Source organism: Bactrocera latifrons, unplaced genomic scaffold (assembly GCF_001853355.1).
Source record: "Bactrocera latifrons isolate USDA-ARS-PBARC rearing strain unplaced genomic scaffold, ASM185335v1 scaffold_339, whole genome shotgun sequence".
Taxonomy (NCBI): Eukaryota; Metazoa; Arthropoda; class Insecta; order Diptera; family Tephritidae; genus Bactrocera; species Bactrocera latifrons.
The window spans coordinates 15,950-28,046 of NW_017536978.1; the positions used below are offsets into that span (position 1 = coordinate 15,950).

General features: G+C 36.3%; 1 protein-coding gene across 1 annotated transcript in view; it reads right to left on the reverse strand.

The window, feature by feature from the left end:
• Positions 1-10,335: 10,335 nt before the first annotated feature.
• LOC108971292 (glutamate receptor ionotropic, kainate 2-like) overlaps positions 10,336-12,097 on the reverse strand; it is a 265,096-nt gene continuing 263,334 nt past the window's right edge. Inside the window, exons 2-3 of the mRNA XM_018937256.1 lie at positions 10,659-10,856; positions 10,336-10,383 (exon numbers count right to left, since the gene is read on the reverse strand). Of these exons, the coding sequence (XP_018792801.1) occupies positions 10,342-10,383; positions 10,659-10,856 (240 nt within the window). The 3' untranslated portion in view covers positions 10,336-10,341. The remainder of the gene's footprint in view (positions 10,384-10,658; positions 10,857-12,097) is intronic.

Below are 12,097 nucleotides of genomic sequence, written 5' to 3' on the forward strand. Positions count from 1 at the left end.
AAATTAAATGTATTACACAAAAAAATATTTACATTATAAATTTTAAAATAATGGCTTTATTCAAACTGATTTAATATAAAAAAAACCTTCCCCTGTAAAATTTCGAGTTTGTGGGATACATTTTTTACATATGTATATCGATATTACGTTTAAAGCTGACTATTGTTGGAACGTCCGTATGAACTGTTGCGCATATCGTGTTTATAGCAGAAACAAATATTAACAAATCCTCGTCTAACTAAATTAATTTCAGAACTATGTAACGCTATATCGTTTTAACTAATTCACAAGATGACATTTACCAAAATTCACCAAACAATTTATTTACTAAGACCCACTTTTCCAGTTTTTCTCCCTCTCGAATCTGTGCACTGTTCAAAGTTTCAAACCAAATTGAACTCGCCTTTGAAGAACCTTTCCTCCTTATCGCTTTTCAAATAGGTACGAGAAGTACTCGGACCGTCGTAAGCACACATCTCATGTTCTTGCCTGACACAAAACCCACACACATTTCTTGTATGTATGTATAGTATCTCTTAGTAATTTTACGATTTTTCAATGTGATTTCTGGTGTTATTTGAGAAGAAAACTGAATAAAAAGATAAGAAACAAAGAAGTTTCAGTTTTGCAGTTTTTACGAAGTCACTAGAATCACGGGTTTTGTTCCTTTTAAAACCCCTCCGCCTAGGTATAAACTTCAGGGAATCATCTCCCTAAGCTCTCCACTTTCTAGAATGTAAGATAAAGCTTTACATCTAGGCTGAAAAAAATAATTGAATAAAAGGATGTGAATGAGAGCAGCAAGCCAAGCCAAGTGTGAGCGATAAGTGATTGTCAGACATTATCATTATTACACAAGCAAGCCATGTGATTGTGAAGAGATGATGTTTTTAGTGAGAGCAAGTGAACAATGGATGTGATTCATGAATTTGAGAGTATAATCATAAGTATTCACTGCAGATCACTGGTTCACACCACTCTTTAGCCTTTTGTTTTGATTCAGGATCATGGTGATGTACCCAAGTCTAATCCATAGTGATGAATCGACGCAAAAATCCACTTTATACTTTTTAAAATGTTCCAAATGTTGCTGCCGCGGCTTTCTAAAACATAAAATTTCACTTAAAATATGGGTTAAAAAAAAGTTAGGCTATTGCTCTCTTATCGAACGACAAAACTTATTGAACAACCTGGTACCGCAAACGTCAACAATTTGCTGATTTTGCCTTGGAGTAACATGAAAACCATAACGATTTTTTTAGGAAAATCATGTTCTCCGATGACACTCATATTTATCTGAGTAGTACGGTATATAAGTAAAAGGTGCGAAGAAAATTTACAAATTATTCATGAACTATCATTCCATTTACCTAAGTTGACTGTTTGGTGTGGTTTTTGGTCTTGTGAAATCCTTGGTCCGTACTTCTTTCGAAATAAAGCTGGTGATACCGTTATTGTCAATTCAAAATCCACGACTCGGTGTCACTCTGACATACCATTACCTTTCTTCTCTATTTCACACAACATCACGGTCGTAAGAACGGTGTATCATCTTTGTATCTAATCATATTGTATCAGTTTTTATATTTTAATAACTCAAACATTATTGTGAACACCCCACATGTTGGGGACCCTGACGCATATTGTCGAAGATACTGCTCTAAATCAGTCAGCAAAAAATTTGCTGCCTCGGAATCAGTTGGCAGATCATTTGCAGTCTCACATGGGATTTAGTAAAGTTTCCATCCAGATTTTATCAATTTGGCACATAAAGCCAAAACTTTGTATTGCGTAAGTGGAGTCTCAATTCATTGCCGCGGGTTTAACGAGCGACAAGACCAAATACCTCACTGTCGTGTCAGCAATAGAAAGCAATTTGCTGGCTAAATTAAGTGATATCATTCTGAATCCACCAAGCAGCGACATGTGCCAAGCACAAAAATTTAATAATTACACAATTCGCAGACTTCGTGCAAAAACGTGTTAAGAAACTATTACAAAGAACAAGATTTTGGTGAGATGCAGCCATTACAACTCTACACATACACACGTGCAATCTAGTCGAGAAACGAGAGCAAAAGACGAAACAGCCACACAGATATCCGAAGCAACAGTAATTCCACCATAAAAACCTACAGCTAAAAAGTCCTACAAGTTAATTTGGGTCTACACAACCAAAAATTCACTCCACATATATACATATCATACACCATATCGTCACCAAAGGGCCAAAAGTTTCCTCTAAACCGAAACTAAAAACAGCGAAAGCCCAAACAAATTCATGTTAGATGCGGGAATTTGTCATCCATCTTGCAGCCCATGACACATGATTAAACCAAACAACTAAGGAAGCGCAAACTTGCAAGAATCAAAGCCAGGGAAATAATTTGAAATGTAAAACCAATCATATAGAGCAAAGTGAACCGGATATTCGAAATTCCTGGTATTAGTTATAGGTCGAAAGCTACAAGCATTATCTCTTAATTTTAGTTATATACTATAGATCAGAAATTGGCCGACATCGACCAAAAGGCAACTATAGGTACCGGGATCTAAATATACGGTACCTAGGGGCTTTGAAAGTTTCAATTGGATTTAAAAAATTGCTTGTCATAAGGTGGCACACACCAAAGATATGTTTCGAGCAAAGTTTTATCCCGTTCGATTAATTTCTTCTTGATTTCTGTACTGGAAAGTGAACGAATCAAGTGAAATTTAAATGGTTATTTTCCGATTTCGTCCTTTTTCACAATGCGATATAACAATGTTAGAAGAATGCTACGTACTTAATTTTGTCAAAAACGGTTCGGTTGGGTTCCGAATATGTGACTTAAATAAAAGTTTAAGTGGTTTAGGAAATATCTACATTAAACTTGTTAGAGGGCGGGGCCACGGACACTTTTAAAAAAATTTTGACCACAAGTGTCTCGAACTACTGCGACCCACTGAACCAAATTACTTTATATCTTAATTTAGAGCTTAGTCATAGAAATTTATATATTTTCGGTTAATGGCGACTTTTAGGAGTAGCAGTGGTCCGATTACGCACGTCTACGAACTTTCTTTGTACTAGGGAACTTACATACCAAGTTTCATCAAGATATCTCCATTTTTACTCACGTTACAGTTTACACGGACAGACAGACAGTCAACCGGATTTAAACTTTTCTCGTCATCCTAATGATATATATACGTATACTATATAACCCTATATGTATCTCGCTTAGCTTCAGGTGATACGTACAACCGTAAAGTGAACAAAACTATAATACTCTATTGCAAGAGAATAAAAAAAAACGAGCATAATTGTGGACATCCTACATATTGTTGATGATATATGAGGTATCTTAGTGAAGCGCAAAGAACGTCTGTTAATAATTTGTAGTCATGCCGTAAATAGATAAAAACATATCTCTTGTCTTTATACCGTATGCACCAGTCAATATGTAAAATATCTCAACAAATTTAACTAAACGTCTAATATAGGATATAATTAAAGAAGTAGTGAAGTGAAATTAAGTAGACAAGCTGTCTTAAAACCAAGAAAAAACGTTAACTTCGGCTGCACCGAAACTAATATACCCTTCACAGGTGCATTACTTTTAGTAACTATGTGTTCAGTTTGTATGAAAACTATATGCTGTAAAAATCCGATCTGAACAATTTTTGCGTAGATTATATTATTACCTTAAGCAGTAATCCATGTCAAATTTCGTGAAAATACCACGTGAAATGCGAAAGTTTTCTATGCAAGCCCCTGATTCCGATCGTTCGCTTTGTATGGCAGCTGTATGCTATAGTGAGCTGATCTGAGCAATTTCTTCCGATATTACATTATTTATATGAACAATAACTCATACCCAATTTCGTAAAGATATATTGTCAAATGCATTTGACATGAAAGCTTCCCATGAAAGCATTTGATTCCGATCATTCAGTTTCTATGGAAGCTATATGCTATAGTTAACCGATCTGAACAATTTTTTCGGAGATTACTAAGTTGGCTTATAAAACAATCCGTTCGTTCAGTTTGTATCGCAGCTATATGCTATAGTTAACCGATCTGAACAATTCCTTCAGAGATTAAATTTTTGCCTTAAAAAATAATCTGCACCAAATTTTGTGAATATATCTTGTTAACTGTGAAAGTTTTCCATTCAATAACTTGATTCCCATCATTCAGTTTGTATGGCAGCTACATATATGCTATAGTTAACCGATCTGAACAATTGCTTCGGAGACAGCATTGTTGCTTTACAAAATAATCTGTGTTAACTTTTGTGAAATGTGAAAGTTTTCCATACAAGAACTACCGATCGTTCAGTTTGTATGGCAGCTATATGCTATAGTTAACTGATCTGAACAATTTCTTCGGAAATTACATTGTTGCGTTTGAAAATAATCCATACCAAATTTCGTGAATATATCTTGTTAAATGTGAAAGTTTTCCATACAAATACTTGCTTCCGATCATCCAATTTGTATGACAGCTATATGCTATATTTAACCGATCTCAACAATTTCTTCGGACACTACGTTGTTGCCTTAGAAAATGCTCTATACCAAATGTCGTGAAGATACACTCTCAAATGTGAAAGTTTTCATACAAGAAGTTGATGGCGATTGTTCAGTTTGTATGGAAGCTATATGTTATAATGGTCCGATATCGGTAGTTCCGACAAATCAGCAGCTTCTTGAAGAGAAAATGGCGTTTGCAAAATTTCAAAACGACATCTTAAAAACTGAGGGACTAGTTCGTATATATACAAACATACGGACACACGGACATGGCTAAATCGACTCAGCTCAACAAACTGATCATTTATATATATACTTTATAGGGTCTCAGACGCTTCCTTTTAGTTGTTACAAATTTCGTGACAAACTTCATATACCCTGTTCAGCGTAAAATTATGTGGCTTAGCGTGTGTGAGTGGAAATCATTTAGACCTTCGTACAAACCTCATGTCCCTAATGTAATGAATTGTCGACCTCTGGTTGAAGCTTTGCCTATCACCTCAACAAATTCCATTTGAGTATAGTTTTCTCTGACGGTTAGTAAAATATATATAAGTTAATAGTATCCGTATATACATTTCACAATAATAGAGAGTTTGTCCGGGAAGTAATAGAACTGAGTCGATTTAAAATAATTATTGATTATCCATGACTCGTCACCTGTGATTACGTTGTTCAAAAATTATTAGTCACTATCACAGATGTTCAAGCTTTCTTGGCACACTTTTGGGACCATCTTCGCTCACACCATGTGCTTGTTCAAGTGCTCCGTCAGAATGTTATGAACCACAGGTTTTGGTAAATTTAACATCTGGACAATTAAACGAATACTATGTCAATGGTCTGAATTCAAACCTTTACACACACGAGTCACATTGTCGGTGTTTGTCGAAGCCGCAGATCTCCAAGCGAGGTCTTCATCAGACACCTCTCCCGTCCTACAAAAAGGCCTGGTGTCACCGAAACAACAACTTGCTCTTACTGTCGCAGAGTTTCACATAGAATTTAATCGCGCACCAATGATCTAACGATCGCTGCACTTTCGGGTTGTACCACTTACAGAAACACATCGCGCTAAAATTTTTGTCCTGACTCTCCAGCCGCTCGTTCATTAGCTAGGAACGTCCTCAACCGAATCCAGTCGGTTGCTCCAAAGTACGGCCGCGGCAGAAGAAAATCAGTCCAATTACTTTCCGAACAAACCGTGTACATTCACATTTTTGTCAAAAAAGTTGAAATCCGGGTCTGTCAGTCCGTCCATGCAAGCTGTAGTTCCAGTAACAATTGAGATATCTTGTAGAAACTTAGTGCAACAAAATAAAGACGATTTCGTAATCGGACCAATGCCACGCCTACAAAATACCATTAGCCGAAAACGCATTGAACAAACGAGGATAAAAAAGAATACTCTTATATTTTTCGGTACATTTTAATTTAATTAAAGATAAATTTTGACACGTATTTAACAATAAAAATGGTAGGGATGTAAAAGACATTCGCTTCATGCCAAGATACGATCGAATAAATGAATCGTATTTAGTTGAAAATTGGACGATGTACAGAATCCCGGTAAAGATAATTGTTGTACGCCGCGTGTAGGATTGATCCGGTTTATATTGTATAAGCGAGAGTTAATTGCAGCGCGAGATCGGTGATGAAAAAACGTATGTTGATGTGAGCACTGCATGTGACGAAGTGTGATGGCGAAAGGTGTCGACGCGACTCAGTGTGTCAGCGAAAGAGTGTATGACGAACGTTGACGTGCGAATTGTCCGTAAGCGATTATCCAATTCCTTTTTGTGAAGTTGATGGTGTATGGTGTCGTCGTGCGGTGATCGCTGGCTGAGTGTGGTGGTGTTGTCCTAGGGTGCGCCAATTTTTCCCAAGCAGAGTGGTGTATAAATGCGGGGAGATGCTTAAGTCATTTAAACATACTGGGCCCCCTAAGCAAACTTTTTGCCTAGTATTACATATGTGATGTTCAATGTATTTCGGCGGAAATGAATGTTTGAAATAAGTAACTTCAATATGTATGATCGGGTCATATTTAAATATCCTTCATATCTTATGACTTGCCGACTTGTATTATTTTTAAACTCGTTTATATATAATATATTGGCCAGAATGGGTACTCCTTAGCCCTGGAGTTATGGTTATGAAATTAGAGGGCACTTGCGAGAGAATGACCGTGAATGGAGAACGACTTCGACTCGTCGAGTAGAGAATTCTCCATAATTAATTTGATGCTTTGCATAGCCGATTCTCATAACCCACCCATATGAATAACGCTTGGATAGATGCGATAAGAGCGACCTTTGCCTTTTCTAAGTGTAGGTGCGTCACTGTATCGCATTGGGATTCCTTTTGAGATTTTATTTATTTTTGAAAATGTATGAAATGTGTCGATTTTTCGACTTTTAGATACAACTATGTTGTATTATATTTTATGTTTCAGGGCGTGTGCACTAATTTGGCGTTTAGTAGCCTGCCACCGCTCTTGGTTTTGCTCAGATTATTATTTTTCTTTCAGTATTGGCTGGGCCGAAAAGTTGTATGTGCTTTTACTAATTTGGACTGTCAGAGGTAACTCTGACTTTGTTTTTTATACTGATTTGTGGAATATTGGGAAATTGTGGCTCTAGTGGTAGTCGCACGACGTACCGGTCATTATTTGATTGAGTAGTTATGGGGGGAAGTTTCCTTAACTTTTGACATTTCCTTAATTGTGAATTAAGGTATTTGTTTTTATTAWACTCAACTTGAGTTGGTATGGTGGTGACCAGTTCTGTAACTAGTCCATTTTGTGTTTCGCTGTGCACCGTTTGAGATTTATGTGCATTTGAGCAGCAAGGTGCCTCTTGGCAATTTTTAATATTTTGGCTTTCGGGATTTGCTTTTGTAATTAAACCCATGGTTCTTTTTGTATATGCGGTCCTTTGAAGTGAGATAGGATATCTGCTGCTATGAAGCATTGAATTGTGTCTTTTATGACAATACAAACAGTTAAATTTGCTTTTGCAATTTTTAAGATTGGGTTCATGGGACAAGCAGTTTGTACAGAGTCTTTTTGATCTGACAAAGTTTTTCCTTTCGTTAATATTTAATTTTTTAAACTTTTCGCAAGTTTTAAGCTTATTCCCTCTTGTGCATAACTACGCACTTATTTAAAATATAAACTCTAATTTGACACAGAATATTGCAGTAGAGAGGGTCATCTGTGGAAATAAAAATTTGGAAAAGTGGGCGTAGACGTACCCTCTAATGAGTTTATTATAAAATGTTTGATATATATTTTCTACACTAAACTTACAGCAACCAACTTCGCCCAGCGCAAATATTATAAGAACTCCTACCGGCAGGGTGGCGCCAATTGGATATTCCAGGCGAAGCCAGGTCCTTCTCCAACCGTCCTTCCAACGAAGTGGAGGTGTTTCTCTTTCTCTGCTTCCCCCGGCTTGTACTGCATCGAATACTTTCAGAGCTGGAGGGTTTTCGTCCATTCGGACAACATGACCTAGCAAGCGTAGCCGCTGTCTTTTAATTCGCTGAACTATTTCAATGTCCTCATCGTTCCATGGAATGCGACATTCACCGTGGCCAACGTGCAAAGGACCATAAACTTTCGCAGAACTTTTTCTCGAAAGCTCGTAACGTCAACTCATCAGATGTTGTCATCTGCCAGACCTCTGTACCATATAGCAGGACAGGAATTATGGGTGACTTATAGAGTTTGGTTTTTGTTCGTCGAGAAAGGACTTTACGATTTGAGGCGATTGAGAAGCCTACTCAGTCTAAAGTGGCACCTGTTGGCAAGAGTTATTTTGCGTTAGATTTCCAGGCTTGCATTGTTGATAGTGTTGATGCAAAGTTATAACCGTCAACAGTGACGTGAGGGCGAAGTCGCGAGTGCGGCGACTGTTTCTTTGATGACAGGAGATATTTTGTATTGCCTCCCATTTGCTTTACTTCCCCAGCAGGATAATTATTCACCGCTTACATTTTTCCTTGAAGAATACTCCGAAGAAAGTTCTATGCAGAATTCTTCGATACTAGGTAATAAGCTATGCGGTTAAATTCTACTGCGTTCATATTTACAATCAAGAAAGTACATGAAAAACGTTATAATATAATATGTAAACAACAAACACAAGTTGATGAAATAAAATTTATAAGTAAATAGTTTGATTATAAAATCGTCAAGCATTTGAAGAAAATTTACAGAAAGTTGGTTGTATTTAGGTGAGCTGCTATTTTAATTAAAAATTTTGTTTAATTTTGCGTTTAAACTTTGAGTAAATAAATAATATTAATATTCTCGGAAAGACATATCAGAAGACTAATTAAAAATTCAGAAAGTGAAACACGTTAATGCGTCATTTTTGGTAAGTTTTTCGTGTTTTTATCATTGGTGGAAATTTATAATTACATACGGTTTAATCTTTTTTTGTAGAATGTGTAAAAGTAGAAGGCTTCACCCTTGATATGTTCACAAACTCAAAAAGCATCAGACTCACCAATGGCCCTTTATTTAAGTCTCGTTGCTTGGAAAAGAAAAGAGACTCAGCCACAAAATTTAAAGAAAACCATTCCTTTTTATACATAAATACTTATTTTCATAACGAATTTTATACATGTATTTTCATAAATAAAGCAAAATTAATTGCAATTTTTTCTATTCTACTATTGACCTTGGCATCGAAGAATTCTTTGTTAATTGAGGCATCGATGAATTCTTCGTTCCTATGGTAAGCGAAAGGAATGATCTGTCATAAGACATCGTCGTGTTAATTTTCATCGTTCGGAGTAAGCGATAGAATCATGCGGCATCGTTTACCTTGCTCTCTCTCTTACCAATGTCTGCCATATCCCGCTGGGTCCTTTTCCAATCTGGAGAGAGCATAACTAACGGCGCGCTTGTTATGGCCAATGATATCAACATCATCAGCATACGCAAACACTTGTACACTCTTGTAAAAGATGGTTCCTTCTCTGTTTAGTTCTGCAGCTCGAATGATTTTCTCCAGAAGTAGGTTGAAAAAGTCACATGAAATAGATTCGCCTTGTCTGACACCTCGTTTGGTATCGAACTATTGACTGATCTTCTGGTAAACATCAGTTTTTCGTGCTGTCGAAAGCAGCTTTGAAATTGACGAAGAGGTGGTGGGTCTCGATTCTACTTTCACGGGTATTTTCCAAAACTTGGCGCATGGTGAATATCAGGTCGGTTGTTGATTTGCCAGGTCTAAAACCACATTGATATGGTAAAATCAGTTTGTTGACGGAGACGCTTTGCTGAGAAGGTTTTCCCCACGGTAGTTCGCGCAGATTGTGGGGTTTCCATTTTTGAGGATTGGGCAGAGCACACTTAAATTAAAACCAGCTTTTTTTTTGCATTTTCCGAAAGCCAATGGTTTCGGTTTCAGCTGTACATAAGGAGTGTGAAATGCCATCCCACAGTTCCCTTATGCCGAGTTGTTGACGAGTGCTCTCAGAGAGCAGGAGTGCAAGTCGAGTAGAAAATCGTTCGGCTGTCCGTTGTGCTTGCAGCTTCTCGACGTCGAACCTTCCTTGTGTTTATTGACGTTCGTTTTTTGCTGCTTTTTGGTCCGAGTCGATGTTAGGACCTCGGGGCGCACGCACACTTATAACACTGGAAACGTGCCTTCCGTCATGATTCAGTTTCAAGCCCTTAGGTACGAAATATGTAAGCCAAGTTCTTTTAGTTGACTTCTTACTGTAAATATCTTTGCATATTTAATTTTAAGAAAATCCTTTCCTGATCGTATACACTTAATACAAAGATTTTCGAATTTCCGGATGACTTTATACCGGCCAATTGAGAGTTATATTATTGGTGACCACTTTCTTTCAGTTGGAATCGGAACATGAAATATTGTTGAATAAGACAAGTAATTTATAAAATGAAGATTAAAAATTGAAAAAAACGAAAATATATTAACAACCACCGAAATCTCCATATAACAATATTGATGATCCTAGGAATTAATTTTTTTTTTGTTCATACTATTTAGTTAACAATTTAAAATTCGATTGTTTAAGATTCTTTATGTTAAATATAATATTTCTTGTTTAATAAAAACAGCAAGTAATCTAATTTATAGTGAAGTATGAATATCTACCCTAAAAAATGTCATAGTTGATCCTCCTTCCAAGGTTCCATATGAAATATCACTTTGCTCAGCTAAGTCAGAAGCACCCTCGATCGGGGTTATCATACGTTCTACAGTTAGGAATGCAGCCAAGTTAGCAGTATATGACGATATAATAATTAGTGTAAAAAACCACCAAATTGCTCCAACAATACGAGTTGATACTGCCTGCAAAAAATATACGAAAAATTTATGTCAGCATTATTATATTGGTAATAACAGGACGTACGCAGCTATACATGACATTTAAATTAATAATGTTATGTAAATTATATAATGTGCGTTCCAGAGTAAACAGGACATTTAAAAAAACAGCAGAACAAATGGTTTTTTTCAGCAAAATCAATTTATTTTTTTCAAAATAGTCTCCTTCTGCTTTAATACAGTTTTTGTTGGTCGGAATGGCCGCCTGTATGCCGATGCAACAAGCCTTTTGAATGGCATCTATGTCTGCATAACGCTTTCCTTTCATGGTCGAATGTATTTTTCCGAAAAGGAAGAAGTCGCACGTTGCCACATGAGGTGAATACGTTGAGTGATGGTTAAAATCTGATTTTTGGTCAAATAATCGTCCTTCGAATGTTGGATTCTGAGCAATTTTTGGTCGTCAGCCAATTTGTGCTGAACAAACCGTACACAACCCTTTCGTAAGCCCAAATGTTCGATCAAAATGCCATAAATCGATGTTTTGGAGATGTTTAATTCCATTTCCATGAATTTCAATGATGATTTTGGCTGATTTTTGATGAATTGATAAAACGTTTCAGTAAAAGTTTTACTAATTTTAAAACAAAATTTAATGATGGGTCTTTGTTCGAAGCGAAGTAAATGAAATATCATGAAATTCTGACTAGACAATCGATAAAAATAGCAGATTTTAACGCATTAGTCGATATATAGATGGCGCCACCTGTTAACTTTGGAACACAGTTTGTAATATCAAACTGTTTGATTTGTATGATCGAACCTTAAACTCAAATAAGAATCTTTAAGCAGACGACGCAGATTTTTGCGAGCCACGGAAAATATTTATAATTGTAAAATATTTTAAATGGATAAGAACTATATTTTTCTCACTTCTTTCTGTGAAAGTTGATCAATTTATGATTTTTAGCTTTTGCCATCATCGCGAAAAGACGCTTGTTGGCAAAGGCATGCTCTGATGTAATGGTGTTTGTTTTTACGAATGAAGCGAGTTTGCTTGTTGAAAGTGCACTTGCCTTAATGAATGAAAATTTTATTGTTCTACAAATTTGGGCATCGACTATTTGGCTGCCATATAGACTTGTGACGCTGCTAATAGAGACCATTGTTGGTTATGTGGAACAATATTTGTAGTTTTTGCGGCCGACATATTTATTTGTGAATTTATAATATATTATGAAACATATGAAATATTTAAAAAAAAG